Source organism: Brassica napus, chromosome A7, assembly GCF_020379485.1.
Source record: "Brassica napus cultivar Da-Ae chromosome A7, Da-Ae, whole genome shotgun sequence".
Lineage (NCBI taxonomy): Eukaryota > Viridiplantae > Streptophyta > Magnoliopsida > Brassicales > Brassicaceae > Brassica > Brassica napus.
Window position 1 is genome coordinate 25,910,298 of NC_063440.1, and position 26,867 is coordinate 25,937,164.

The 26,867-nt window shown below is 36.8% G+C and overlaps 7 protein-coding genes and 1 long non-coding RNA gene across 12 annotated transcripts; 4 read left to right on the forward strand and 4 right to left on the reverse strand.

The window, feature by feature from the left end:
• Positions 1 to 776: 776 nt before the first annotated feature.
• LOC125576357 lies at positions 777 to 2,322 on the reverse strand. The gene is made up of 2 exons (XR_007314738.1): positions 1,195 to 2,322; positions 777 to 959 (listed from the first exon to the last, which is right to left on the reverse strand). It is a non-coding gene; the product is annotated as an uncharacterized LOC125576357 (long non-coding RNA).
• On the forward strand, positions 1,695 to 6,069 carry LOC106405711 (probable LRR receptor-like serine/threonine-protein kinase At1g74360). Its single transcript, XM_048736238.1, has 2 exons — positions 1,695 to 2,178; positions 2,661 to 6,069. The coding sequence occupies exons 1-2, from the start codon at positions 2,109 to 2,111 to the stop codon at positions 5,906 to 5,908; spliced, it is 3,318 nt and encodes a 1,105-aa protein (XP_048592195.1). The 5' UTR covers positions 1,695 to 2,108; the 3' UTR covers positions 5,909 to 6,069.
• Positions 6,041 to 7,318, reverse strand: LOC106354388. The gene is made up of 2 exons (XM_013794311.3): positions 7,097 to 7,318; positions 6,041 to 6,944 (listed from the first exon to the last, which is right to left on the reverse strand). The coding sequence occupies exon 2, from the start codon at positions 6,911 to 6,913 to the stop codon at positions 6,188 to 6,190; it is 726 nt and encodes a 241-aa protein (XP_013649765.1). The 5' UTR covers positions 6,914 to 6,944; positions 7,097 to 7,318; the 3' UTR covers positions 6,041 to 6,187.
• A 94-nt stretch (positions 7,319 to 7,412) lies between these two features.
• On the forward strand, positions 7,413 to 9,420 carry LOC106354386 (probable xyloglucan 6-xylosyltransferase 5). Its single transcript, XM_013794310.3, has one exon. The coding sequence runs from the start codon at positions 7,812 to 7,814 to the stop codon at positions 9,180 to 9,182; it is 1,371 nt and encodes a 456-aa protein (XP_013649764.1). The 5' UTR covers positions 7,413 to 7,811; the 3' UTR covers positions 9,183 to 9,420.
• A 19-nt stretch (positions 9,421 to 9,439) lies between these two features.
• LOC106354385 (protein NEN3-like) lies at positions 9,440 to 11,553 on the reverse strand. The gene is made up of 5 exons (XM_013794309.3): positions 11,121 to 11,553; positions 10,892 to 11,049; positions 10,706 to 10,816; positions 9,922 to 10,637; positions 9,440 to 9,841 (listed from the first exon to the last, which is right to left on the reverse strand). The coding sequence occupies exons 1-5, from the start codon at positions 11,413 to 11,415 to the stop codon at positions 9,610 to 9,612; spliced, it is 1,512 nt and encodes a 503-aa protein (XP_013649763.2). The 5' UTR covers positions 11,416 to 11,553; the 3' UTR covers positions 9,440 to 9,609.
• Positions 11,554 to 12,189: 636 nt separating this feature from the next.
• Positions 12,190 to 14,316, forward strand: LOC106354389 (NEP1-interacting protein-like 2). The gene is made up of 5 exons (XM_013794312.3): positions 12,190 to 12,583; positions 13,068 to 13,246; positions 13,566 to 13,649; positions 13,738 to 13,896; positions 13,973 to 14,316. The coding sequence occupies exons 1-5, from the start codon at positions 12,463 to 12,465 to the stop codon at positions 14,099 to 14,101; spliced, it is 672 nt and encodes a 223-aa protein (XP_013649766.2). The 5' UTR covers positions 12,190 to 12,462; the 3' UTR covers positions 14,102 to 14,316.
• A 2,646-nt stretch (positions 14,317 to 16,962) lies between these two features.
• Positions 16,963 to 18,665, reverse strand: LOC106348419 (NEDD8-conjugating enzyme Ubc12-like). Of its 5 annotated transcripts, XM_048736241.1 has the most exons (7): positions 18,490 to 18,665; positions 18,112 to 18,362; positions 17,767 to 17,943; positions 17,570 to 17,678; positions 17,485 to 17,489; positions 17,263 to 17,354; positions 16,963 to 17,174 (listed from the first exon to the last, which is right to left on the reverse strand). In XM_048736241.1, exons 3-7 carry the CDS (start codon positions 17,891 to 17,893, stop codon positions 17,037 to 17,039), a joined length of 471 nt encoding a protein of 156 aa, XP_048592198.1. In that variant the 5' UTR covers positions 17,894 to 17,943; positions 18,112 to 18,362; positions 18,490 to 18,665; the 3' UTR covers positions 16,963 to 17,036. The 5 variants fall into 5 exon arrangements, with proteins under 5 accessions (XP_048592198.1, XP_048592196.1, XP_048592199.1 ...); XM_048736239.1 differs by lacking the exon at positions 18,490 to 18,665 and having other exon boundaries at positions 18,112 to 18,479; XM_048736242.1 differs by lacking the exons at positions 17,263 to 17,354; positions 18,490 to 18,665 and having other exon boundaries at positions 17,411 to 17,489; positions 18,112 to 18,479.
• A 2,835-nt stretch (positions 18,666 to 21,500) lies between these two features.
• LOC106406345 (myb-related protein 308-like) lies at positions 21,501 to 24,119 on the forward strand. Its single transcript, NM_001316175.1, is given in 3 exon segments — positions 21,501 to 21,633; positions 23,299 to 23,428; positions 23,555 to 24,119. Coding segments are annotated over 3 exon segments (828 nt in total).
• Positions 24,120 to 26,867: the final 2,748 nt, after the last annotated feature.

Sequence of the window (26,867 nt, forward strand, 5' to 3'; positions counted from 1 at the left end):
TGACATAAGGTGATGATGATATTGTTGAATTTGACCAATGGAAACAGCAAATGGGTACGCAGGAAAAAAAACCTGAACGCACAAAGCGATGTCGCTTTCGAAGTGGCACTTCTATTAGATCCTCTAGCAATATTTTGTTTTGGCATGAACAATGTTGGCTCATTACCATTCACACCTCGTTAGTGTTTATTGTGGACCAAGTTTTTATCCAGAATTTTCCTTGTTTTTTCCCTTACAACTGGTGGAAATCCAAAACTTTAAAATTGGTACCACTTTGATTTTTTCAGAGTTTTATATGATTTTCTTGGAAGAGTCTAACAACTTGCATATTTGAAAGAGAAATAAGCGGTTTTGAAACATATGTGACCGTTTATAATGGTGCACTATCCTAGCTAGTATGATCAGTTGAGAACATAAATGTATATTAAGTCATGAATATCATTGTTATTATTATTGATATTTTGGATGACCCAAGTTAAGCATTGTGCTGGAGATCCAGGATACAAATATCGACTTAAACCACTCGACTAACATGATCTCAAGCCCTATTTTTCTAAAGTACATGTGATTGTTATAGAGTTGTAGATGTGGACATATGGTCATACATTACAATAATAATATAGCTTTAATTTTTTTCTCTTTGTGGAAGAGAATAGTTGCCTTTGAATTTTCTAATTCAAATATTTTTTTCAATGGTCTGTCACGAAGTGTGTTTATACTATTCAGTTAATCGAGTACTTAAGACTAATCAATGTAAGATAATACACGTGTTTGACTGGTCACGGGGGAAAATATTAAAGAACGTATTTCTATATCAATAGTACAGACAAATAAAAGGAATAAGATATGAGATTTGATCATTAATAATATGCTAAAAACATTGGTCAAAGGACTAACTAAGTCAATGAGTGCCGTCCAGATGAATTACATGAGGCCCACCATACCGTAATCTTGTAAATCTGTTTAAGAATAAATTATCTTCAATCAGAAAAAATATCTTAATTCTGAAAATTTCAAAGCGGTACCGAGTTATGCTCTTTTGTATACACTACACGTTTGTTATATAAAAAGCGAATACTTCTTTCAGATATGTATCTCTTGTATAAATCATACCAACAATAATCTGTAACGTTATTTAGATTTACATTATGCGTATTATTTTCTGTTAATTGTTTTTTTTTTAAATTAACTTACCAACTCTTACACGAAGTCAAAATCTTCAGAACTGGTCAACTTAGATGTCTCAGCTGCTCACCTAAATTTAATTTCATGAAGTTTCAACCAAACCGCATGATTAAAAATTCAAAAAAAAAAACTCAAATTTTGATATATTTACGTCCGAGCCATTAAATTCCATAGTCTTACACAATATTTGTAATTATTATTTTTGGCTTAAATTGAGACTAAAGCTGTATTTATTGCATCCCCATTAATATAGTATTTGAAGTTTTGAATATAGGTATTGTTACCAATTGTATAGATATCCAATTGAACTTTTTCTTTTCAAAATTTGAAAAGTTCATTTGAAAGTTGCTAAAATAAGTTTTCACCTTTTATAAAACATTGAAATATTAATATAGTGAAAAAGAAATTTATGTTGAAATATCAGAAATAATGATGGTCTTAGTCATATGACACTATTAAATCAAGATAACATTTTTACTCTAATAATTTCAAATATTAAAAGAATTTGTTATTTGTTTCGAAAGAAAAAATTTGAAAGACTGGTAGCGTAATAAATACGTTATTTTGGTCAAAAAATAAACATAAAAATGATGATTCAATTCAACCTTTTGTGTTTTAATTTCGTGAGGGGGAGAAGAAGAAAAGGAAAGGAAAAGTCTAATAAATAGAGAAGAAGAAGGAGAATAAGCCTTGGGGCAAATAAATGTGTGTTCAAAGTTTTTGAGTTGGTTGGTCTTACGTGCGGGCGGGTCTGTTTTTTCAACTTCCCCTTTCCTCTTTCTCTATAATCCCTTTTCCATGAATTTTCCATGAAAATCATCTTCTTCCTTAGTAATTTCCACACCTTGTCGAAGAAGAAGACGACGACTCCAACAATAAAGAGCAAGAAGAAAAAGAAAAAGTAGTTGAAGACGGTGACGCGTATGATTATGGCCGAAGATGATTCTCAGTCACTTTGCTTGGTTTATTTCTTACTCTTCGTTTTGATCACAGGTGATGATTCTCTGCATCCTCTGTGTTCGTTGAGAGTTTTTTTTTGGAATAGACTGTGTTCTCTGGTGACAAAAAAGAAAAGAAGCTGTGCTCTCTGCTTGAGTTGCTTTGGTGGTTACTTTAACGGGGTTACGGTTTGAATTTGACGTTCTAAGGGTTTCACCTTGTTTTATAGATTATTGTTGTTTGTTTACTTGAAAGTAGGCTTGAGCATTTGTAACTAGCTGAGATCTGAACCCGAATCGAAAAAATCTGAATTTGCATTTGATCCGATCTACAAAATAGTAAAATACCAAAATAGATTATGTAGTGCTGTATTTCGGATTATGGATATTATCTAATCCTGATAAGTGCAGAAATAATAGCTCAGTTTCGTATTTATTTTGATATGATATTTTTTTCAAAAATGGGAATATGATTTTTTGTGGTGAAATTATATATTTTCTATCTTTATTCATGTGTTGATTTTTCTTACATGGCAGCCATATCAGTGGCGGGAGATTCTCTTGACAGTGATAGAGAAGTCTTACTAAGCCTCAAAACTTACCTTGAATCCTGTAACCCAACGAACCGAGGAGTGTACACAGAGTGGAAAACAGAGAAGCAAGATGTGTGTAATCAATGGCCTGGGATCTCATGTATGCCAGAGGGAAGTAGAGTCACAGGCATCAACCTAAGCGACTCCACCATCTCAGGTGCTCTGTTCCAAAACTTCTCCGCCTTAACGCAGCTCACTTACCTCGATTTATCAAAGAACACGATCGAAGGATCAATACCAGACGACCTTAGCCGTTGCCAAAACCTGAAACATCTCAATCTTTCTCACAACATCCTCGACGGGGAGCTCACCATATCAGGACTATCAAATCTCGAGGTTCTTGATCTGTCGGTTAATAGAATCGCTGGTGATGTCCACTCCACTTTCCCGACGCTATGCAACCGTTTGGTCGTTGCGAATCTATCCACCAATAACTTCACTGGCAGGATGGACGACATCTTCGACGGTTGTCCGCATCTAAAGTACGTCGACTTCAGTTCCAACGGATTCAGGGGAGAGATATGGCCTAGTTTTGGGAGGTTGGTCCAGTTCTCGGTTTCCGAGAATCATCATCTCTCCGGGAAGATCACACCTACAATGTTCAGAGGGAACTGCACTCTCCAAGTGTTGGATTTGTCTGACAACGAGTTTGTGGGTGAGTTTCCGGGACAAGTCTCGAATTGTCAGAGCCTGGAGGTATTGAGTCTGTGGGGAAACAACTTCACTGGGAAGGTTCCAGCTCAGATAGGCTCTATATCCTCTCTCAGAGGCTTGTACTTAGGGAATAATAAATTCTCTCGAGACATACCTGAAACTCTACTGAACTTGACCAACTTGATCTTTCTAGACTTGAGTAGAAACAGCTTTGGAGGAGATGTACAAGAAATATTCGGGAGGTTTACTCAAGTGAAGTATCTAGTCTTGCATGAGAACTCATACGTCGGAGGCATAAACTCTTCTAAAATCCTCACGTTACCTAATCTTTCAAGGCTAGATCTTAGCAAAAACAGCTTCTCTGGCCAGTTACCTCCCGAGATCTCGCGGATGCAGAGTTTGAAGTTCTTGATTCTTGCTTATAACAACTTCAGCGGCGATATACCGAAAGAGTATGGTAACATGCCGAATCTTCAAGCGCTTGATCTCTCTTTCAACAAGCTGACCGGTTCGATACCAGCTTCGTTCGGGAAACTGACGTCTCTTCTGTGGCTTATGCTTGCGAACAACTCTTTATCAGGAGAAATCCCTCGAGAGATTGGAAACTGCTCTAGCCTTCTGTGGTTTAACGCCGCGAATAATCAGTTATCTGGTGGATTACACCCTGAGCTGACTCTAATGGGTAGCAATCCTTCTCCGACTTTCGAAGTGAACAAGCGAAACACCGACAACATAATCGCTGGCTCAGGTGAATGCTTGGCGATGAGGAGATGGATTCCTGCTGAGTTCCCTCCTTTCAACTTTGTATACGCAATACTTACTAAGAAGAGTTGCAGAAGCTTATGGGACCATGTGCTCAAAGGGTATGGGCTATTTCCTGTGTGCTCTCCTGGCTCAACGGTCCGGACGCTCGATATCTCTGCTTACCTTCAGCTCAGTGGGAACAAACTAACCGGCGAGGTTCCTGCGAATATCTCTCGGATGAAGAAGCTGAGTATGCTTCATTTGGGGTTCAACGAGTTCCACGGGCAGCTTTCCAAGGAGATTGGGAAGTTGCCTCTCGCGTTTCTCAACCTGACGAGAAACAACTTCTCGGGACAGATCCCTGAGGAGATAGAGAATCTCAAGTGTCTGCAGAATCTTGACCTGTCTTACAACAACTTCTCAGGAAACTTTCCGACCAGTTTGAACAACTTGTCTGAGCTGAGTAAGTTCAACATCTCTTACAACCCTTTTATTACCGGTGTCATACCATCCACAGGACAGCTCACAACCTTTGAGAAAGAGTCCTTCCTTGGGAATCCGTTACTCCAGTTTCCAAGCTTCTTCAACCAATCAGGTAACAACAACAACAAGACGAGGACTCAGATTACATACCAAAAGCTAGGACACAGGCCGGGAACTATCCTCGTGGTTTGCATCTCCTCCGCTCTCGCATTGGTCTTCATCGCTTGTGTGGTGGTTATAAGCATCATCCTCATGGTTGTCAAAAGCTCAAGACAATCCGAAACAGATCTCTTGGACGGTTCCAAAATCAGACACGACAGCTCCGGGGGATCGTCCCCCTGGCTGTCGGGAAAAATCAAAGTCATCCGCTTAGATAAGTCCACGTTCACGTACACCGACATTCTCAACGCCACCAGTAACTTCTCCGAGGAGAGAGTAGTGGGTAAAGGAGGATACGGGACCGTGTACAGAGGCGTGTTGCCCGACGGAAGAGAAGTCGCGGTCAAGAAGCTGCAGAGAGAAGGCACGGAAGCTGAGAAGGAGTTCAGAGCCGAGATGGAAGTTCTAAGCGCCAACGCGTATGGTGACTGGGCGCATCCTAACCTCGTTAAGCTGTACGGATGGTGCTTAGACGAGTCGGAGAAGATCTTGGTGCATGAGTACATGGGTGGCGGGAGCTTAGAGGAGCTTATAACAGACAAAACAAAGCTAACATGGAAGAGACGGATTGATATAGCTAAAGACGTGGCGCGTGCGTTGGTGTTTTTGCACCACGAGTGTTACCCTTCGATCGTTCACAGAGACGTGAAGGCGAGTAACGTCCTCTTGGACAAGCACGGGAACGCGAGGGTGACGGACTTTGGACTAGCGAGGCTTTTGAACGTTGGGGATAGCCACGTGAGCACTGTGATCGCGGGGACTATAGGGTATGTAGCTCCTGAGTATGGACAGACTTGGCAGGCTACTACCAGAGGAGATGTTTACAGCTACGGGGTTTTGATAATGGAGCTCGCGACGGGGAGAAGAGCGGTTGATGGAGGTGAAGAGTGTTTGGTTGAATGGGCTAAACGGGTGATGATGGCTGGTAACGTGACGGTTAAAGGGTCACCGTTTACTCTCTCCGGGACAAAGGCAGGGTACGGTGCTGAGGAGATGACTGAGCTATTAAAAGTTGGTGTGAAGTGTACTGCGGATCAGCCTCAGGCAAGACCGAACATGAAAGAGGTGTTGTCGATGTTGGTTAAGATATCTAGTAAAGCTGAACTCTTCAATGGTTTGTCTTCACCACCACAAGTTTACATAGAAATGTAAAATCTTTTCTTCTTATAGATTCATACACAACAACATAGTTTATTTTTGTTTTCATTCTTTTTTGATTCTTGCACACATGATTATTGTTGTTAGAGAAAGGTAGTTTTGTTAGTTATGTACAGAGACACATACTGAAATAAAGATCTTCTCTTTTTCTTGTCTACATTGAGTGTAACAACTTTAACTCTATAGTTTCTTTTTTTTTTTGATAAAACTTTAACTCTATAGTTTTACTATTTCATGTTTCATACAAATCAGGAAACAAAACAGTACAATGAGTTAGGCTGAGATCTCTCTGATCAGCCAGTTTAAGCTCGGGACAGCGAAATAAAGGACGAGAAACGACGGGACAGCTAAAGCAAACGTGACAAAGACATAGACACCGAGAACTGCAGCACTCACAGGGATTGCATATAAAGCCACCAAAAGGAATATAACTACCAAAGGAAACTTAGCCAAGAGATGAGCAACAATAGCCATTGACTTACATACCGAGTCATGAAGTCTCCATCTTCTAGTCAGACCATTCCACCAACCGCGGTTGTCATCTGAGGTCACTCCATCGCACCTTCTGTGCCCTGGAGTGACCCTTTTGTTGTCGTCGCTGCGAGAACCGTTCATGGTTTCGACCATCCATAAAAGATAATAGTTTTTGGAAGGGAACTTGATGGTTGTTCCGTTGCGTACTAGTCTTAAAGAGAGGAAACTGCACCAAGGGCAAGCGACGAAGAAGGGAAGCTGGAAAGGAAAACCTGAGGATTTGTTCACAACGGCACGTTGAAGCCCTAAGAGACAGTACTTGCAGATGGTATGACCACACCATAATACATAAGGCACGTTCTCAACGACGTTGAATGATTCCCAGCAAATGGGACACTCTAATTTTTCTTCCTTCGTTGTCTTTCTTCCATCTCCAGACGAATCTAAAGGAGTGTTTCTCTGTTTTGTGACATCATCTTTTGATCTAAAACCTTCTTTGATGGATTTTGAAGCTAGGTTCCACATAACAAAGGTAATCACTTTCTTTTGAACAGTCCTTCAAAGAAACAAGAAACAAAAATCAATCAGAGAAAGCTCTCTTCAGACACTAGACAGAGATGGTAAGTTAAAACGCAATTCAGACATGAGCTTGATGAAACACAAGAACTCATCATTAAGCAAAACACAAGTAACAGAAACAAAGCATACCGCAAAGATTGATTTGAAAGAGAAGTATCTATCTTGACTTGCAAGAGTTTATCCGGTCAAAGAAGATGAAGATACTAATAAGCAACTAAATATCCAAAACCCTGAAGCAGACGACGCCGTTTTCGAGAAAGAAACCACTGAAGAGAGAGACACGCGTCGTGAAACATGGTGACTCGGAAACGCATTTCGAGATGTTCCGCCGCCACCGATTTGACGACGTTAAAACGCACCGTTTCATTAAAACGCCAACGTGTACTGCTTCCGTCAACCATCGGCTACTACCGTAATTGACGCCATTAAAAACGATTTTTAAGTAAAAAGAACAAATTAAAACGAAAATTGACATTTGTCGGTGTGAGTGAGCTGTACGCGTTTCGTTCACCTTCTGCTCCTGGATCGAACGAAGCAGTTTCCTCCGACAATATATGTTTTTTAAGTATGACAATGTCTCCACGTTATTGGGTTTAATTTCCATTTTTTTCTTTTAATTAGGGTTCTTCAAATCGACAATCTTTTCTCTCTCTCTTCCCATCGAATCATCCTAAAGATCTGAACTTTCTTCAGATCCGTAAGTACAGAGAGAGAGAAAAAACTACACAGACTGTATTTTCAGACAAAACCCATGATAAAGATCTAATCTTTCTTCAGTTTTGATGGTCTCCAATTTCTAAGTGAAAGCTAGAGATAAAGAGAGGTAAGAGAGAGAGAGAAAAAAATGGGTCAAGACGGGTCGCCGGCGCACAAAAGACCATCCGGAAGCGGCGGAGGACTTCCGACATCAACCGTATCAAACGGCGGAGGAAGAAGCGGTCGCGGCGTGCTGCCACGCGGCAGACAGATGCAGAAGACGTTCAACAACATCAAGATCACGATCCTCTGCGGCTTCGTCACCATCCTCGTCCTACGCGGCACGATCGGCGTCGGGAACCTCGGGAGCTCGAGCGCCGACGCGGTTAACCAGAACATCATCGAGGAGACTAACCGGATCCTAGCCGAGATCCGGTCCGACTCGGATCCCACCGACTTGGATTCTCCTCAGGAGATAGATATGAACACCAACGAGACTTACGCCTTGGGGCCTAAGATAACTGATTGGGATAGTCAGCGAAAGGTGTGGCTGGAACAGAACCCTGAGTTTCCTAGTACTGTTAATGGCAAAGCTCGGATCTTGCTGTTAACGGGATCTCCTCCTAAGCCCTGTGATAACCCTATCGGTGATCATTACCTGTTGAAGTCTGTGAAGAACAAGATTGATTACTGTAGGCTCCACGGGATTGAGATTGTGTACAACATGGCTCATTTGGATAAGGAGCTCGCTGGTTACTGGGCCAAGTTGCCTATGATAAGGAGGTTGATGCTGTCTCATCCTGAAGTTGAGTGGATATGGTGGATGGATAGTGACGCTTTGTTCACTGACATACTGTTTCAGATCCCTTTGGTTAGGTACGAGAAGCATAACCTTGTGATTCATGGTTATCCGGATTTGCTGTTTGATCAGAAGTCGTGGATTGCTTTGAACACTGGGAGTTTTCTGCTGAGGAACTGTCAGTGGTCTTTGGATTTGTTGGATGCTTGGGCTCCCATGGGACCTAAAGGGCCGATACGTGATGAGGCAGGGAAGGTGCTGACGGCTTATCTTAAAGGCAGGCCGGCTTTCGAGGCGGATGATCAGTCGGCGTTGATCTATCTCCTCCTTTCTCAGAAGGATACGTGGATGGAGAAAGTGTTTGTGGAGAATCAGTACTATCTCCACGGGTTTTGGGAAGGTTTGGTTGATAGGTATGAGGAGATGATGGAGAAGTATCACCCCGGGTTGGGCGATGAGAGGTGGCCTTTTGTGACGCATTTCGTGGGGTGCAAACCGTGCGGTAGCTACGCTGATTACGCGGTTGAACGCTGCTTGAAGAGCATGGAGAGGGCTTTTAATTTTGCAGACAATCAAGTGCTGAAGCTGTATGGTTTTGGACATAGAGGGTTGTTGAGCCCCAAGATTAAGAGGATCAGGAATGAGACGGTGGCTCCTTTGGAGTTTGTAGACAAGTTTGATATTCGCAGAACGGAAGTGGAATTCAAACCGCGTTACTAGAAGGAAGGAAACAAGGAGAGGATAGTCACAGCTCTGATGATGAGATCATGGATACAGTATAGGTAAAAAATTATATGACACTCACAAATGCAAACCTGTACTTGCTACTTCGCTGTTTCTTTACTTCTTTTTTTGTTTTGTTGTTGTTTGCAAGGATACTTTAGCTTCAACATTCTTTTTCCATAGATGTTTTTTGTGTTTTCTTCAGTCAAATATATGGAGAAATTTTCAAGTCTGATTTGATGGAAACTATTAATCAATGATTTGATTGTAGAATCAGAATGACTGTTACACTACTAGTTTGTTATAGTCATTGAACGGTACAAGAGAAATCATTTTTAGATAATAACTATAGCAACTGATCAGTAACCAAACAACAGAGACAACTGAACTGACTAGGAAGAGCTAGAGGGAATGATTTGGTGGATCATTTAATCATGTGGATAACCAACTTTCTGGCTGCTAGACGTATCCCTGCCATTTTCTGATAATCATAAGGCTCAAGTGAGAAGTATGCATCAACCAGTGTACCAGGAAGTAACGCTGACTCAAGCTCTTCAAACTCGTTGCTACTGAAATCTAGCTTTTGAACAGTTTCCGAAGATTCTTCTCTCTGGTACACCTCGGTGGGGTCATCTCCATTAGATTCTGAGCTGATTCTGTCAACCAAACAAGAATGAGACTCTCAGTGGCTTACTCCTTGTATGCAAAAGAATAGAGAGAAGTCAAAAGAACTTACTGCAATCTAGCTGTGGGGTAGTTAGCAAAGCCTTTTTTCCTCATAACGGTGAGCCTCCAACCTGAGCTTGTGCCCGACTCAACCGATAAGTTACGTGCAACATCATTGGCTTCCTCCAAGATCTTGCATAAATCAGGAGGCAAGTCGACAACAATGTTCAACCTTGGTAGGCCTGTATGATCCAAATACTTCCGGCTTATCCCAAACCGAACTTTCAAGCTATCCCTATAAAGTTGCAGAGGTTCATCGTCATGGAACAGCTTCATTCTTAAGCTACCACCACGTTTAAACGGGACAAGACTTCCCCTGATGCTAGAGACAGATACTTCATCAACCCTCAAAAAGCTTTCCTCTTTGGCATCAGGATTAGGTGATGGAGTTGACTCATCCTGTTCTCTTGTTACAGTTTCTGCAGCATCTGTCTGAAGAGGAGTTCCAATGTGGAGTTTACTTATTAGAGTGGTTATATCAGATGGATCTATTCCACTACAAGTATCATCTTCTGAGCATTCTGTCAGAAGAGAAACTATGGGATGGGTTTCTTTGTCTGTGGCATCAACTGAAGACAAGCTCTGATCAGTTTTAGAGCTGGAGGATGAGGAAGCTGAGCTTTCTTTAACTCCATTAGGCAATGACTTCTCATTACTTTTCGTTCTTGGACTTCTCCTCGGTGAAAACCAGCTCATTTCTGTGAGAATGTCAGGAACACTTGACTCCTGCAAATACCAATTACTTAACCTTTGACTTTAAGGTACGGTTTATCCTTTATTCAAGAGAGCATTACCAGGAACAAGACAGTTGCACAGTGCTTGACAACTTCAAGATTCATCCGGACATCTTCTAAGCTCCTATGTGCTTGATCTCCTAGCTCGAAGTATTTAGCAATTGATGCCATCTGCATTAGTTTAAAAGGAGAAAACTTTAGGCAACTTCATTGAGGTTACAAGGAAGCTAAAGATAAGAAAGAGACCTTCATGTCACCAGCTCTCTTCCCAAACTTCTGAGACAACAACGAAAGAGAATCAATTACAGCTTTCGGCTCTGGTGGAGAATGACCAATCTCCGCAAACGCGTCTCTTATTCTCACACAATCAAACCTCTTTATGTTATGTCCCGCCCATATCCTTCCTACAAAGAACACACCAAACTCAAAACACTTTTAAGCTTCAACGTGAGTGAGAAAGAGAGAGCCCTTTTACCATGGAGAATGTTGTAGACTTGGTCAGCTACTTCGACGAACGTTGGCGCAGAGAGGACTCCTTCGCGCGTGATACCGCTACGCCGTTTGGAGAGCGTGGAGATGAGAGAAAGGTCGGTGGGTCGAACCAGAGTTGAGTAGCTGTGGAGCTCCACTAGCTTCCTAGGGCAGACTAAGATGGCTCCAAACTCCAGAATAGCGAAAGGCTTTCCCGGTTCTGTCGGAACCGCCGTCTCGAGGTCGAAGAACGCTATCTCGCTTCTTCCCTCGTTGCCCCCGCCTAGTGTTGAAGCCATTGCTGAAAGAGTACTGAGAAGGCTTCGAAAGTCGAGAGATAATAATATATAAAATGGAGGGTGTAAAGAGAGTAACTTCACGCGCCACCTCTGAACCCTTTTTCCCACCTTTTCCGTTTTTCTTGTTTTACGGACAAAAAAAAAAGTCAAAACTTTAGACGCAACGGTCGGAATAAATAATGATGGTGCTGGGTCGGTATGCTTTAAACGGTCAAGTTCAAGAGTCTTTGGAACGATTGGTTATAGCCAAATATTACTCTCCAAATGATGTAACTTTTGGTTGTATGGTGGATTTGTTTTTTGCACAACACACTTTACTCCTTCTTATAACAACTTATATAGCTTTGAAAACATAATGAAAATCTTAGGTTAGCCCTTCTCAATCTAAAGGTCAACGTTTGTGACCATTTAGATGCAAGCCTATGAAAAGGTGTGAATTGATTTGTGTAGGACCACCACCTCTCCAGCTGGCCTTTCCTTCTACTCTCTTGGTCTGCATTTTGAAAGTGTTGCAGAGGCCCACATATTCTATCTTAGAGGCCCACATATTCTCTTCTGTTCTTGGCCCATTACTCTACTCTGTGATTCTTCTCTCGACTCTGTTTCTGAGAACAGAGAATCTTCTTGTTTTTCTATCATCGGTTTCGGTCTGATTCACGTGTGTTGAGTTTGTTTCATGATGATGATGTGAGAGACTCGTGAGGTGTGTTGAGTTGCGTGTATTACAAGCTGTGATTATATATATTTGGTAAAGAGAATAAAGGCCATTGGCCCAACAAAAGTAAATGAAAACTAAAATTGGATAAATAAATAAAAAGAGCCCAAAAAAAAAAAAGCAGAGACTAAAAGAAACAGAGCAAACCTCTGTCTTCCTTTTTTTGACGAGCGGTGATGTCTTCTCTCAACTTCCATGGCTGACATCTCACCTTCCCTAATTCTCCCCAAACCTACCACAAAGTCTCTTTCTTTCGCCTAAAACTTCATCATCAAACACCCCCCTGGGTTTTTTTTAATCCATTTTTTTTGTATTTTTGAAATTTTTTTCTAATGGATGCGATCTTCTCCCCCGCCGTGGAACCTGAAGGAGCCACCGACTCAACCATCGACACAGTTTCTCGCTTGGTCTCCGGCGCTTTCTCTGGAGCTCTTACTGGTTTTTTCGCTATGGGTACTTTGCTCATTCCACCGTTTTGATCATCGTCTTTGTTCCTTCTTCTTTTTTATTAGATTCGCGATTCCTTGCAAAAAAAAATTTGTGAAAGGGTACTTTTTTTTTATTTCGATGAAACAGAGCACCGACAGAACATGTGAAACAGAAGATGTTTCAGTAAAAATTTAAAGACATGTTTTTTTTTCCTCAAGTTCCGACCACTTTACGTGTTCAACAACTTAAAAAAGTTAATCGTCTAAACTGCTAACTGAACTTGATTCCTAACTCTCTATGAGTTTTTTTTTATTATTGTTTAAGACCAATCCTGTCTTAGGACTTTAACGTGTTTTCTTAGGAGTGATCTCTAGGTTGGACGATCTGATGTGTTGAGGTGACATAGTTGCCTCTAGGGTTTAGATCAAGATCACCATCTCTGTCTGATCACTCTAAGCCCATTTGGTTTTGGTAAATTTTATTCTTGGTTCTTTAAATGTCTTTGTAGCTGGAGCTTTCACAGGAGCAGTAACTGGTGCGGTGGCAGGAAGAGCGGCACAGTACGGAGTCCTCCGTGGGGCTGCACTCGGCGCTGTAGCTGGAGCTATTCTCTCTGTTGAAGTCTTGGAGGCTTCTCGTGCCTACTGGTATTTAGAGCTAACGGGATCGAGGGGTCCTTCATCTATGGTTAGTCTTTTAAATTCTTCTTCTGAGCTATCTTACACCCTTTGTCAAGCATAGGGAGATGAGTTTTCTTATTGACTTTATGGTCGAGATGGAGAAAAAGGAAGTTTGGTAGATGAAATAATGATATGTTACTACTGGTGGTCCACAAAAGTTATGGGATAACAGTATGGTTTGGTTAAGTTTCTTTTAATTGTTCCCTTTGATTAATCTTAACAAACCTTCATATGGATGATTGTCTTGACGTCTAAATCTTATATTATTCATTGTTTATTTATATGTGAGAAAGGACTTAAACTTGAGCCTTTTATTTTGGATTCAGGCAGATTTTGTAGAGCAACTGTTTCGTGGGAGACTAGTAGATGAACAGCTTATGTCAACAATGATACAGTCACACCACTGGCAGGTTCTATTCTAAGTCTCTTTCATGTTCACTCAGTGTTCTGCAATTAAAATACTATAGAGTAGTTTTTTTTTTCTACTTATTGTTGCAGTTAAGGATATCAGATGTAAGCTATGAAGGGAGGGATGATGTTTATGGTGAATTGGAACCCAGAGGCTTAACAGGTGACTCGTTAAGAAAACTACCATGCTATATCATGTCAAGTGAGATGACCAAGAAGCAAATCATTCACTGCACTATTTGTCTTCAGGTTTCATTCTCTGGCACCTAACTGATTTAAACTTTCTTACCCTTTGTTCACCCTCACACACCTTGAGATCTTACAGGACATTGCAGTAGGCGAAATCACACGAAGTTTACCGAGATGTGACCATACGTTTCACCTGGTTTGTGTTGATAAATGGCTCATCAGACATGGATCATGCCCCATTTGCAGACAGGCCGTTAAAGATTAAAAAGCACCATTGGTGTCCGAGGAGTGTACGTAGCAAAAATCCATTGTCCTTATATGTTGTTGTAAGTCTCTGAATCCTTGTTTTAGTCTCTCTTTGTTACTTTTACTTATAGCATCATCCATAGGTTTCTACTTTTGAATGTATACTATTGTAGACATGAATAATAACACCTACAGTTATGTTGGAGAAAAAAATATAGAACTCAGATTAAGTTATGCACTGATACATGTCCTTACCTTACAACACCTAGTAGAGGAAAAAACTATTCCTCTCTTAAACCAAGAAGCGTCTGGAAATGGTTCAAAGAAAAGATCAGCCATTTCAGGACCTTGTTCCACAAGTAAAGCCCGGTTTGGTAAGAGAGCATAAAGAAAAGCTGGGCTCAGCATCCTACTTCCTAGTTCACCAACAGTGTTCCACCATCAGACTTGAGTTTGTTCAGTGTGACGTTATAGGAACTAGTGAATGGTCCACACTGGCTATGAAGACTCGCCTCATACCTGCTTAAGCATATGATTCTTTATCGAAACCAGGGAGAAGATTCCCGCCGTCATCTGATTCAATGGCTGAAACAAAAAAAGACACCAAAGAGTGTTTACTAATGCATCTTTACAGGACAGAAAACAATAAAAAAGTAAAACATCATACAACAAAATAAACCATTTTGGAGAAAGATTCATCTGAGCTGAGAAGCTGCATCAGTCTCCACAACACCATTATAAGGTGGGTCTCTGGGTACCGCCGACAGAGAAAACATAACCGAAGCAACCATAAGAACCTCCAGAAGTAGACCCATCGTTTTCATCGAGCTCAAAACTTGGTCTCATTGCATCCACTTCGCTAGAAGTCCGAGTATCTGAGTTGATCACTAAGTAACCTGCTGCATTCGAGTTATTCTTTGCACGCTTCATAGAGTAAGACTAGAGGCAGGTGGAGAAGCCGGGCCGGATCCTAAAATGAGTATTCGGGTCTCTAAAGAAAGACTTGAGCATAGTTATTAGTTAGAAATTAAAACCCCTAATCCAATCAATCTCCCTACTGACATTTGGAAAGTTATAAACATGCTAGTCTGCTAGACTAAATCTTAATAATAAAAATTAATTTATAATTTAGAAGTCAAATGACTTATAACAATAATTTATGGTTCCACATAATTTACGGAATTTATGGTTCCACATAATTTACGACGAACAAAAAGTTAATAAAGCTATAATGAGGAAGATGACTTTATATATGTGTATGAGTGTGTTTTTGAAAAAAAAAGTTGTTTGTTTTTATAGAGAAAATTCAACGAATCTTATACATAGATACGATATCGGACCCTGCTACAAGTTATTAAATGATAATGATATTGTCAAATTCTTTCAAAAAAAAAAATGATATTGTCAAATCGTATAATAATTCTAAATTATGGATAATACTTGATGATTAAAAATACACAAATTGACTTGGTGCACATCTGTCACATCATGTGATACATAGTCATGTTTTTAATTTGTAAAACTTTTTCTTTAAAACACTAGATATATTGATTCTTCGCAAAAACGGGTAGAGCAGCCGCTGTGGTTTTTAGTAGTATTTCTTTATCTCCCTGTGATAGCTTACGCATGTACCAACCATCCAATCTTCCGCTGGTCCTTTCTTTGAGGTATGAAAGCAGCTCTACCTTAGAACCCGAAAAGCACTCTGGGAGGCCCAAATATTTACTTGTTCCTCCGACATTGAAGATCTTGAGGATATTTTGTATTGCAGCCCTATCTTCTTGAGCAATCTTATCGCCAAAGATGATGGCTGATTTTTGATAATTTATTGTTTGTCCTGTAGCTTTTCCATAGAATTGCAGAATGCGATTCAAATTCTGACATTGATCAATCATTGCTTCGACTAGAAAGAGGCTGTCATCCGAAGTGATGACGCAAAACGTAATCCTTCTAACAGACCATTTCTCTCCGCCACATCAAGGAGGTGGGATAGGCCGGAGCACAGAGAGGAACGGAGACAATTGTTAATAACCACGAGTTGATTATAATATTTTGTTAAGCGAATTCAACACGTACCAAGTTTATTATTATAGATATGTACGTGGCGGTGTTTCTTTTTTTTTTGACGACATCGTCAGTACGTGGTGGTGTACTGGTGTTAGAAGCTAGAATGTGGATATATAACGTTATCTTGTCTACTATGAAGAAATGTGAAATACTGAAATATTATCTACTATCTTTTACAAAAGTCCAATAACAAAAAAGGGTTAAATGTTTAGATTAATTAAATAAAGGTTTAGCAGTCATCAACTCAAATCCTGTTAAAATATATACTTTCCAAACAATAGTTAAACTATACGATTTGAATCGTGTATTCCGAGACGTACGAATGTACGGATCTAGAATTTCACAGTCACTAAAAACTATGGTCAGATCTACCACAACATATATCTGCCTATGAAACTAATCATCAGCTGAAAAATAGAACTATAATGTCTCAGTTAAATATTATGAGGAACATTATAAAATCAACGGGTTTGTCTATAATTCATAGTGAACATACTGCTTTATTCGTATGATCGTATCAATATAAAGTAAGATTTTTTTTTAAAAAAGTACGACCTTGTTTGAGCAGTTAATCGGACCCAGCCACTTTAATATTCCATTGAATCCATTGTCAGATTATAGGAAACAACAAAATCGAAGTAAAGTGAAACCTGAAATGTAAGAGCACCTCCAATGGTGTACCCACCATTGGAATCCTTAACAATAGATAATTAATATTTTTTTTTTTGAATAGTTAAGGACTCTAATCACAAATGTTGCTCCAATTGTGTTATTTGTTATGGAATCCTTAAAAAAATTAATAAATTTGTAAAATATTTAAATTTAAAATTTTTATTTATTGAGTTTTCATTTCCTTTCAGTCTCTAAGGGAAAGGGAGAATGTAATTTTACAAAAGCAAGAACAAACAAACAAGGGTCCTTTGAGAATAAGAGAAATACAATGGAGGATAAAGTGGTTTCAGCTTTGGGTTATCCCTTAAAACCTGTGCTGCTTCATCGTTCAGGGGATCTTCAGAGTTTGGTTCCTGTGTGAACACAGAACACTCAGTTTAAGAGAATCAAATAATGACATAAACACAAAGCTTGATGACGTATCAGGCTAATTGTTTCTACCGTGAAGAGATGGAAGAGTCCATAGATAACAGTGTTAATGTTAAGAACAGGTTTCCAGTCTTCACGCAAGATGTTGAGGCAAACGTTTCCTTCTTTACATATATAAACAAGTCACATACCAAGTAGAAGTCAATATTCATAATCCAACCTTGGTTTTGCATTCAACTTTAAGAGCTTCATGAGGATACACAGGATACACATGGAATGTGAAAGCAAACGTACCATTACTGTATTAATTCACAAGAAAGAAACAAATGAGTTTCCGAACCATTACAAGTGTGAGAAGAAAAAAAAAGTTGGACTTAACTGGTAGTAACCATCATCAGGTTTAATGGAGACTTCAAAGTTCATCAAATCATCTTTGCCATTGGGAAAAGATATCGTGCAAGAGGTTGGAAGGTTCAGCTCTGATATATCTACAACAAATTTAAAAAAAAATCAAAACTTTGAGTAGAGAGCATAAGAAAGAAGGAAAGAAAGATAAAAAGGGAATATAAAGAAGACCTTTGTGAAGACGAAGTTCACCAGCAGATTGCTTCTTAACGGAAGCCCCTCCTCCTCCTCCTCCTCCTCTGCTAGCGTTCTGAGCTTGTTCTCTTTGCTTCTCCTTTACTTTAAACAACCCAATCATTGCTTCTTCTTATAACCTAACCTCTTTGAGAAACTCTTCTTACACAACAGCTGTCACAAATCATTATTAGATCAACTGATTCTTAATGTGATGTTTGATCAAAATAAGGTCAAGATTCGAAGTGGGGAAACCTATCAGACTTTCAGAAGATCCCTAAAACAAAACTCAGAAATGAAAACTTCAATAAAGCTTGAAAATGGAAGAAGAAGATGGCTTACAACAAGTTGATAAATTCGATACGTAAAACGATGATCGGAAGAGATTACGAGTGGATCAAAGGTCGCCGACTCTATCTCTCTCACTCACCGGATTCTTGTCCTCAGAAGCTAGACGACGAGGAATGTTGTTTGAATCTTCTCCTATCGTCGAATCCCCTTTGATATCGCCAGAACTCTTTTTTTTTGGATGAAAAAAGAAAATAATTTTTTTTTCCCACACGCGAAAGTCACCTCCACCCCTTGCCTATCAGCTGTTGCCACACACGTAAGGATTAAGTCCTTAAACACCTTGTCTAAGGACCCTTTCTTAGCTAAAGAAAAAATAAAACTATTATTATATTCTGATTTGCCTAGGATTCCGCGCTAAGTTTCACTTACGTTTCCGCGTTGCGGATGGTCTAATAAGCTATCGGCGATCCTTACGCGTTTACACCATGATGACTGCTTCTTTCCTTGAAGGTTCTTGACGTCGGATTAATTATTTAAGAGATGTTGACGCTATGTGAGAATTTTCAAACCTAGATCGTTATAATAAGAATTTAAACGAATCCATCTGTGTGTGTGTTTTTTCAAAGCGCGTGACCTATTCGGAAACATGTTACTTAAGCACGTGTAAATTGGAAACAACATGCATGTCGTTTAAAAAAAACTAAAAGATAGTAGATTTTTTCTTTTAACTCGTCTAACGTTCGTGGGAGTTTGAAACAACAAGATTATTTTTATCCTTTTCTTAAGTGAACGAGAGATTGCGCGGACTTGAATGTAGTCTGTCATTTTTGTCTAGCAGAAACTCAACTGCATTATTTATTGCGATTTAAACGCTCTCGATTATTTTAGATCCATGTTTTTTTATTGTTATTGGCAAATAGAATTTTTCAAAATTTCAGATTATTCTGAATTCAGTCAAAAACGCACCAATAAAATGAAGTATCAGTTTTTATATTTGAAAATGCACATTAATATTCAGTCTAGGTTTAGTTAGAGTAATAACATTTGTTTTTTTTTGTTTTTCTTTTTTTTCTCTTTACCCCTTTCACTTTTTTTTTTCTTTTTTTTGTTTCAAACCGAAATCCAAAATAATTGCTAGTGGGATGCGAACAACTAAAGTGATATTAATTTCTAAATACTGTTAAAGTTAAGTAGCCTTGCTAATTTGCTATTTAGATGCCAATATTAAATCGTATCCAACGTAGTTAAGCCACTCGCAAATTCATGTATCATACCTGACTACACACACACACACACACATATACATATATATATATATATTTGATATCCCAAAATGTTACATTTGATGTAAACTTCACAAGTATGAATTTAAGAATTAACCCACAAAAAAATGTCAGGGACGCAACGACATTGTGCCAGAGCCATGCATCCTAAACGTGAAATATCTTGGCGAAGAGAAACCCATGAGCTGCAAGCCTACATAGTAGTAGAGTGTGTGTAGACCACACAATCGTGAAGTGAGCAACCCAGTCACATCAGATAAGAACAACAAACAGTGATGCCCATAGTGATGCCACATAATATAATTTTCTCGACAATTAAGCACCTCATACTACTTTAAAAATACGAAAATAAATTTTAAACGTGGTCCAAACACACAGGACTCCAAGATACAGAGAAAAGTCACAAAATAATACATACACACACGGCCTTGACTTTTGTAAATACAGTCGGTTCGCTGATGGTATATTTTACAAAAGCCATAAACAGTATCGTTCCGAGAACATGAACTCCACAGTGTCCATACCATACCATACCGTCCTTACGGATGCCACTGCATACAAATACAATACACATCGAATACACATAATATGCTCACACATATATACATAATGTCAAACTATCTAAAAATCGCGTATATAAGTGAACGAATATAAATTTACGTGGTAGTTTTCTCATTGTACATTTCACAAAAGAACAAGTCAACGCTTTCAGTAACGTTATTGGTTTTTGTCTGAAACAGCTCGGCCAACAATTATGGGCACAAAATAAACCGAATTTTCAATACGACAGCATATATATTTTGTTTATTATTACGAAAATCGCTGATAATTATAAAACTAAAGATAAGATACTCAACGTGTGTATATGAAAAAATGAAAGCTACGAACCACGTCATTACAAAACCAAAGCAACAAGATGTTCACAAGTGAATACTCGACAGACGGACAATGTCCTTTGGCAGTGGAGGGACCATTCTCCGTTCTTGATATTTTCTTCCATTTTAAAATTGTAAAATAGTAATCAAACTTGGGCAATTCATATATGTAATAAATTTAGTTGCTTGGAAAGAAGAATCAAAGTTATTTAAAATGTAGACTCCACGTACTGCGTAGCTCGCGAAAAAAGGCTAACTAGACCTAACTATTATTTTGCTCTTTTCAATTTGATTCGTTCACACCAAACTATATGTAATGTTAAACTATAGTCTAAACTACGCATGGTACTAAACTAAACCTGGTTTAAACTGTATTACTCAGTATCATCCGAAACAATATTTATATATTAGTCTGTATAGTGCGTCAGCACAGTTGAATAAACATTGATCTTAACTTCCAATTTTTTTTTCAAAATTATATATAAATATGCCTCAAAATAATGAAAAATAATTTATTTTGTTAAAATTTCTAACAAAATGTTTAAAACTTACAAAATCTTAGATCCAGCCGTGTAAGTCAGATATTCAAAATCTTAAAAGCCACTTTTGCTCAAAATACGTAACAAAAGGAATATAGAAACTATTTCTGAAGTTCTGCTAAACAAGAAAAAAATATTTATCTTTAAGTTTGATCCAAACAGAAAATTTTAGTTTCAAAAAAAAAATATCTTTGTTTTTATATCCTTGTTCAAACACAGCTGTAGACTGAAAACGAAATTTACAGTGTTAGTATTAAAAATAATTATTTGTATAAATGTGATGTGAATACGCTATAGCCTATATGTGTGACTTAACCTCTTTGAAAAATCATGTTTACATATACCGAAAAATTATATTAACGAAAAACAATGAAAGGTATATCAGCATCAAGATACACATTAAAGAAGAATCCAACGGTTGAAAATAAATTAAAGAAAGACCAAAAGCAAGAAAGAAGAAGGAAATGACTATATATATACACACATAGACATCTCTGTTCCTCACTCAGAAAAAGACCATTCTATATTAAGTGAGAGTGTGTGAGAGCTTCACATAAATAATTGAAAGTCCTCTTAGTAAAATCATATCTAAAGAAATAAACAAATAGTCCGTTCAAAAAAAAAAGAAAAAAAGTCCTCTTAATCAATAATTCACTTGTTCTTATGGTCATCAACTCATCATCATCATCGAGACCAGAGTGAAGTGATACGTGGTGAGATCTTAGTGGTTCACCGGAGATAAAATGGGGAGGACGACGTGGTTTGACGACGATGGGGTGAGGAAAGGAGAGTGGACGGTGGAGGAAGACCGGATGCTCGTGGCTTACATCAACGAATACGGTCTCGGGGACTGGCGTACCATGCCTAAGAGAGCCGGTATAAATCTATACTTAACGCTCTATATATGCATACATTTTGTTTGTGTCTCTTTCAAAGCTAAGATCTCTAGACTCCAGTTTCTGTCGGACCAAGGATCTTGTTTTGAGCATGTTTTGATTTTTAATTTTTTTGTTGGTTCTAACTTTTCTCAATCATGTACAGTATATTCCATTGTCTGAAGTATTTAACAAAAATCCATATGTATACATATTTTTAAAATCGATTTTTGGGAGCATATTAGACTTATGTAATCAATGATCTATGCGATTATTAATTATATTTTGTAGAACCTTCAACCAGATTCTATTGATATGATGATATCATCATAATGGAATATGTGAACCCATTAAAGCCAAGGATTTTCCTGATTACTTTTTAATCATCATTTTATTACTATACTAGGTTAAGACCCGCGCATTGCGCGGGATGAACATTATATATAAAAATTATTTTATGTATTAAATATTTTTACATATTATGAAATAATAAATATATATTGAATAATTAAAAGTCACTAACTATTAGATATATAATTAAATTGGTGTGAACATATAAATCAATTTTATTAATCCAAAAAATATTTTTTTTATATTTGATAGGATATGTAATTAAATTTAAATGATACTAACATACATAGTATATTTTAATATATTTTTAATATTAATGTCTATTAAATGATGATTTCTACTCATATATTTTTTTGATCATTTGTATCTTTAAAAAAAAATTAAATTACTGATAACAAAATTTTTATTGTGGGATTAATAGTTTTAGTAATTTATATTTTTTAAAAATAAGTTGTCAATGTTCGTTCAAAAATTTTATCAAAAAAATTGTTCAAAGTAAATTTTGAAACTAAATTATTTATGTATTTTATATGGTTTATAGTTTAATTTAAAACGATATATATATATATATATATAAAATAATTAGTTAAATTAGATTTTTACTTATATAATTTTGTAATCATTTGTATTTCTTCATAACAGAAATTTTAAACCATGGATCACAAAATTTGAATGTGAGGTTTTTAACAGTTTTAGTAATTTATAGTCGTTTTTAAAAATTCAAAATATAACATATACAGAAAAATCTAAATTTTTATTATATGGTTATTGAGGTTGTTTAATTTATTTAATAGTTTTAAATTAAACAAATATGATAGAAGATACACTAATTTTTTTTATCAAATCTTTATTATTCAAAATCATTAATTGTCATATATATTTTAGCCACATTAGGTAATTCCGTAAATTTTATTAAAGGAAATAATAAAGTACATTAATGATGAATTTATTGTTAGTTTAATAAAAAGTTTATTATATAATTAGATGGACCAACATATTTCTCTAATGATTCTAAGAATCAACCTAGTGATGACATGTGGCTACAAAAAGAAGTTGTAATGCTTCTCAAATAATATATAGGGGATTCAGTTCTCTAAAGTGTAAAGCTATGGAAATTAAAATATATTTATATTCTAATTTTAGACCCAAAATCAGAAAGTTTATGTGATCATGTTTTCTCCTCTTTTTGTCTGATGGAAAAAGGTTCACATGAGGTTCAATATATTTCTTCTTTAACTTATTTGCTTTGCCACTATATTAAAGTAAAATTTTCACCTAATTTTTGTGATATGTTTTTTTTCATAAATGAAAAAAGGTCTGCAGAGATGTGGAAAGAGTTGTAGATTAAGGTGGCTGAATTATTTGAGGCCTGGAATTAAAAGAGGCAAGTTCACTCCTCAGGAGGAAGAAGATATCATCAAATTCCATTCTCTTCTTGGAAACAGGTAATTTAATGTGCGATTAAATCCAAAATACCTTGTCTTTTAGTTTAAAAAAAAAAAACAAGAATTGTGTAATATACTATTATAGAAACATTATTAAAGTAATGATTATGCATATAATTACATCAGGTGGGCAGCAATAGCAAAGCAAATGCCAAACCGATCAGACAATGACATAAAAAACCATTGGAACTCATGTCTAAAGAAAAGACTCGTTAGAAGCGGAATCGATCCCATGACCCATAAGCCAGTCGTCACCGTCGCCAAAGCCACTTCCTCCTCAACGACGTCGTCTCCAACACCGACTCCATCTTCGTCCTCTTCTTCTTCTTTTTCCTCCACAAGCTCTGCACGTCTACTTAACAAGCTTGCTGCTGGAATCTCGTCGAGAAAACATGAACTCGATAGGATCAAGAACGTTATCATGTCGGAACCAAGACAAGCCGTTGAAGAAGACAAGATGATGATAGGCAAGGAAGATGAGGAAGTGACTGGTTGTTCCATGGAGATCGATGAGAATCTGATCAGTACGACTTCGTCTTATGAGTACTTAACGTGTGACTTCACTCCTACGTATACACCTGGCTTCGTCGCTGCTTTTGATGACTACTCATTAGTTGAGCCATATGATCTATATCGATCTGATTTCTATCATGAGACCAGTGATGATCAACTTGACCTGTTCCTCCTTTGAATTTCACTCTCTTGGAGAAGTTTTTTCTGGATGTTTTTTTTTTGTATCTTAGTTCAGTGTGACGAAAGAGAGAGGTTTCTGAAAAAAGCAAGTACTCATAACTCATAAGTACTATGAGTGACATGTATGGTCAATGTTTCTGAGTTTTGTCTGTTAGCTTCCCTGTTATTTATGTCGATGACCTCTCTCTCTCTCTCTCTCTTCGGCATGCTAACCATGAGCCCTACATCTACATGCACATTTGGAGTTTCTTACATGACATTCCAATGAAAACTAGCCCATCGAAATTCTATATTGTTATAGGTTTGCTAGTCATAAAGGTGTGTAGTTGAAACTTTTATTTCGACGCATTAAGGATTCCAACAACATGTTAAAAATTAGTATTAATAATAATATAGCGTGATTTTTGAACTAATTTTATAACCGAACAATAAACTTAAGTCATATGGGTGCGGTTCAACCCTAGTTCATATAATACACAACTACCCATATATGGTAAATGTCAATTTTATAAAACCAGAATAGTTTTTTTTGTGCAAAGAAAAAAACCAGAATAGTAAGAGCATGATTATATATATAAATAGATTTATGTAATTCAGTTAAAGTTAAATGTTAAATCCAAAAAGTTAATGTAAACCACTAACAAATCAACATGTGTCAAGGGGTATTAACTTTTTTTTTTGTTTACGTTCGCTGCAGAAAACTAATAGTTTTTTTTGACACCATATTTTCTAACATTTTTCATATTTTTAATATGCAGAACCTTTTCCTAATACCCCCGATGGGTTGTCCTAACCAACTGAACATTTTTTGATCATGGGTTAATATGAGTTGATCAAGTTTAACTTGATTCAATGAGTTCAATTATAAAAGGGAAAATTATCTAAACGGAACAAAAATTTAGGATGGTTGTCCCCTTAAAGTATAATACCATCACTAAGTTGTCCATATAGTATAATATTTTTTATAATACTAAAAGTAACCTTTCATTAGAATTAAACATAAATTAAAACCATTTTTAAAAGTTTAATGAAAGCTGCCAAAAAAAAGTTTAATGAAAAAAGATAAAGAAAAATGTTTTAGAAAGGCAAAAAAAATGTAAAAACAATTAAAAAAAAAAGAAACAAAAGACACTCAAGTACGAACCAAATATCCCTATTAACCCTAATCTTCTTCCATATCAAAATCCCCACAACTATTCTTTTTAAAATCTTCTAAGATAGAACTTGATTCCAATAACATAGCCTACCGACTTTGTCATCAGCCGAAAAAACTCATCATGTGGTTGCACCAAATTCCCAAACACCACATGTTATATAGATATGCATCATAGAACAAGAGTTTGTGAAAATCACAAGACAAACTACGGAAAAATCATAGATTGATGAAGAAGAAATGAAAATAGTTTTTTTAATATATTTTGGCAAATCAAATCGATCAAAACACGTTTTAGGAAGTTATAATATTTTTAGAATATTTTCTTAACAGAAACTTCCTTAATTTTCGAAAAACATGTTTTGTTTTTCTTATCTATAGAAGACACCTTCTACAATGAGTAGAACCATGACAAAAATCTTGAATGCAATTTTTACCTCATGTAGACTTACGTGTTGTATTTAGATTTGGCATTCCCGATTTTTTAGAATATTTCATAAAAGTATAAACTGCATTTTAGAGAAAAGTAGATATCTTTACAATTAGTAGAATTCGCATTTCTCATATTTAGAATTTTAATTAAAAGTAGATTTTTCGTTCTAAAAAAAGTAGATGGACTTGTTTATTCTGAAATTCGTTTTCTACTAACTCATTTTTCGTAGAAGACGAATTCTACTTTCAATAGAACAAAATTTAAAAATTTTATTTATCAAGTTTTTCAACCAAAAAAATATATGTGTTTGTGTATATCAGTGTTTTATTAATTGTTTATATTTTTAATAATTATTTTGATACATAAAACTATTTATTTTATTAAATTTCAGAAAGAGAAAGGATAAATGAGAGACAAAATGGACAAAATTTGTTTTATACCAAAGGAACAACCATGTTAAATTTTTGTTCTTTTGGCAATTTTCCCATTATAAAATGAAAATTAGAAGTAAATATACATGTTTTGTTGTTTGTCTTCTACAAGTTTTATAGGAACTTAGTTGATTATAGTTATTAAAGTTTTCAATAGAAATAATTTTAAAATAAAAGTTAAATACACCAAATGGAGAATAAATATAAAATCAATGAGTTAACATTATAGATTTATTTTTCACTGAAAAAATATAAGATGATATGATCATTTGTAAAATAAAATAAAAATTCTAAAATGACATTCTTTGCAAAAGTATGACTCAAACCACTTGCTTAATCAAGTTGTCTCTTCGTATACTAAAATACTTAGCGAATGTAAAACTTTCTATTCATAATAATTACAAATGCTCAAAAGCTTAGAACAATAATTTCTTCTGATCAAAATCAACTATTATGTTTCTAGGTTATTACATTTCCGCTCTCTCTCTCTCTCTCTCTCTCTCTCTCTCTCTCTCTCTCTCTCTCTCTCTCTCTCTCTCTCTCTCTCTCTCTCTCTCTCTCTCTCTCTCTCTCTCTCTCTCTTATCCACACCACATATTACAAATTGAGGTGCTACAGCGTCAAATTAGTGTTTACTGTTTTTAGAGCTAAGTGAATCGTTCACACCAAACTATATGTTTTAAAGAGAATAAACTACACATGGCACACAGTTTTTCGAGTGAGTACACT

Excerpts from the sequence above, each read along its gene's own strand:
- LOC106405711 (XM_048736238.1), top strand. The coding sequence starts at position 2,109 with ATGATTATGGCCGAAGATGATTCTCAGTCACTTTGCTTGGTTTATTTC. Across the intron at positions 2,179-2,660 it reads ACTCTTCGTTTTGATCACAG|CCATATCAGTGGCGGGAGAT; the intron begins GTGATGATTCTC and ends CTTACATGGCAG.
- LOC106354388 (XM_013794311.3), bottom strand. The coding sequence starts at position 6,913 with ATGTGGAACCTAGCTTCAAAATCCATCAAAGAAGGTTTTAGATCAAAA.
- LOC106354386 (XM_013794310.3), top strand. The coding sequence starts at position 7,812 with ATGGGTCAAGACGGGTCGCCGGCGCACAAAAGACCATCCGGAAGCGGC.
- LOC106354385 (XM_013794309.3), bottom strand. The coding sequence starts at position 11,415 with ATGGCTTCAACACTAGGCGGGGGCAACGAGGGAAGAAGCGAGATAGCG. Across the intron at positions 10,817-10,891 it reads AGAGAGCTGGTGACATGAAG|ATGGCATCAATTGCTAAATA; the intron begins GTCTCTTTCTTA and ends AAACTAATGCAG. Across the intron at positions 9,842-9,921 it reads TACCCCACAGCTAGATTGCA|AATCAGCTCAGAATCTAATG; the intron begins GTAAGTTCTTTT and ends TTTGGTTGACAG.
- LOC106354389 (XM_013794312.3), top strand. The coding sequence starts at position 12,463 with ATGGATGCGATCTTCTCCCCCGCCGTGGAACCTGAAGGAGCCACCGAC. Across the intron at positions 13,650-13,737 it reads TACAGTCACACCACTGGCAG|TTAAGGATATCAGATGTAAG; the intron begins GTTCTATTCTAA and ends TTATTGTTGCAG. Across the intron at positions 13,897-13,972 it reads ACTGCACTATTTGTCTTCAG|GACATTGCAGTAGGCGAAAT; the intron begins GTTTCATTCTCT and ends GAGATCTTACAG.
- LOC106348419 (XM_048736241.1), bottom strand. The coding sequence starts at position 17,893 with ATGATTGGGTTGTTTAAAGTAAAGGAGAAGCAAAGAGAACAAGCTCAG. Across the intron at positions 17,679-17,766 it reads TGAACTTCGTCTTCACAAAG|ATATATCAGAGCTGAACCTT; the intron begins GTCTTCTTTATA and ends AATTTGTTGTAG. Across the intron at positions 17,175-17,262 it reads GACTCTTCCATCTCTTCACG|GAACCAAACTCTGAAGATCC; the intron begins GTAGAAACAATT and ends GTGTTCACACAG.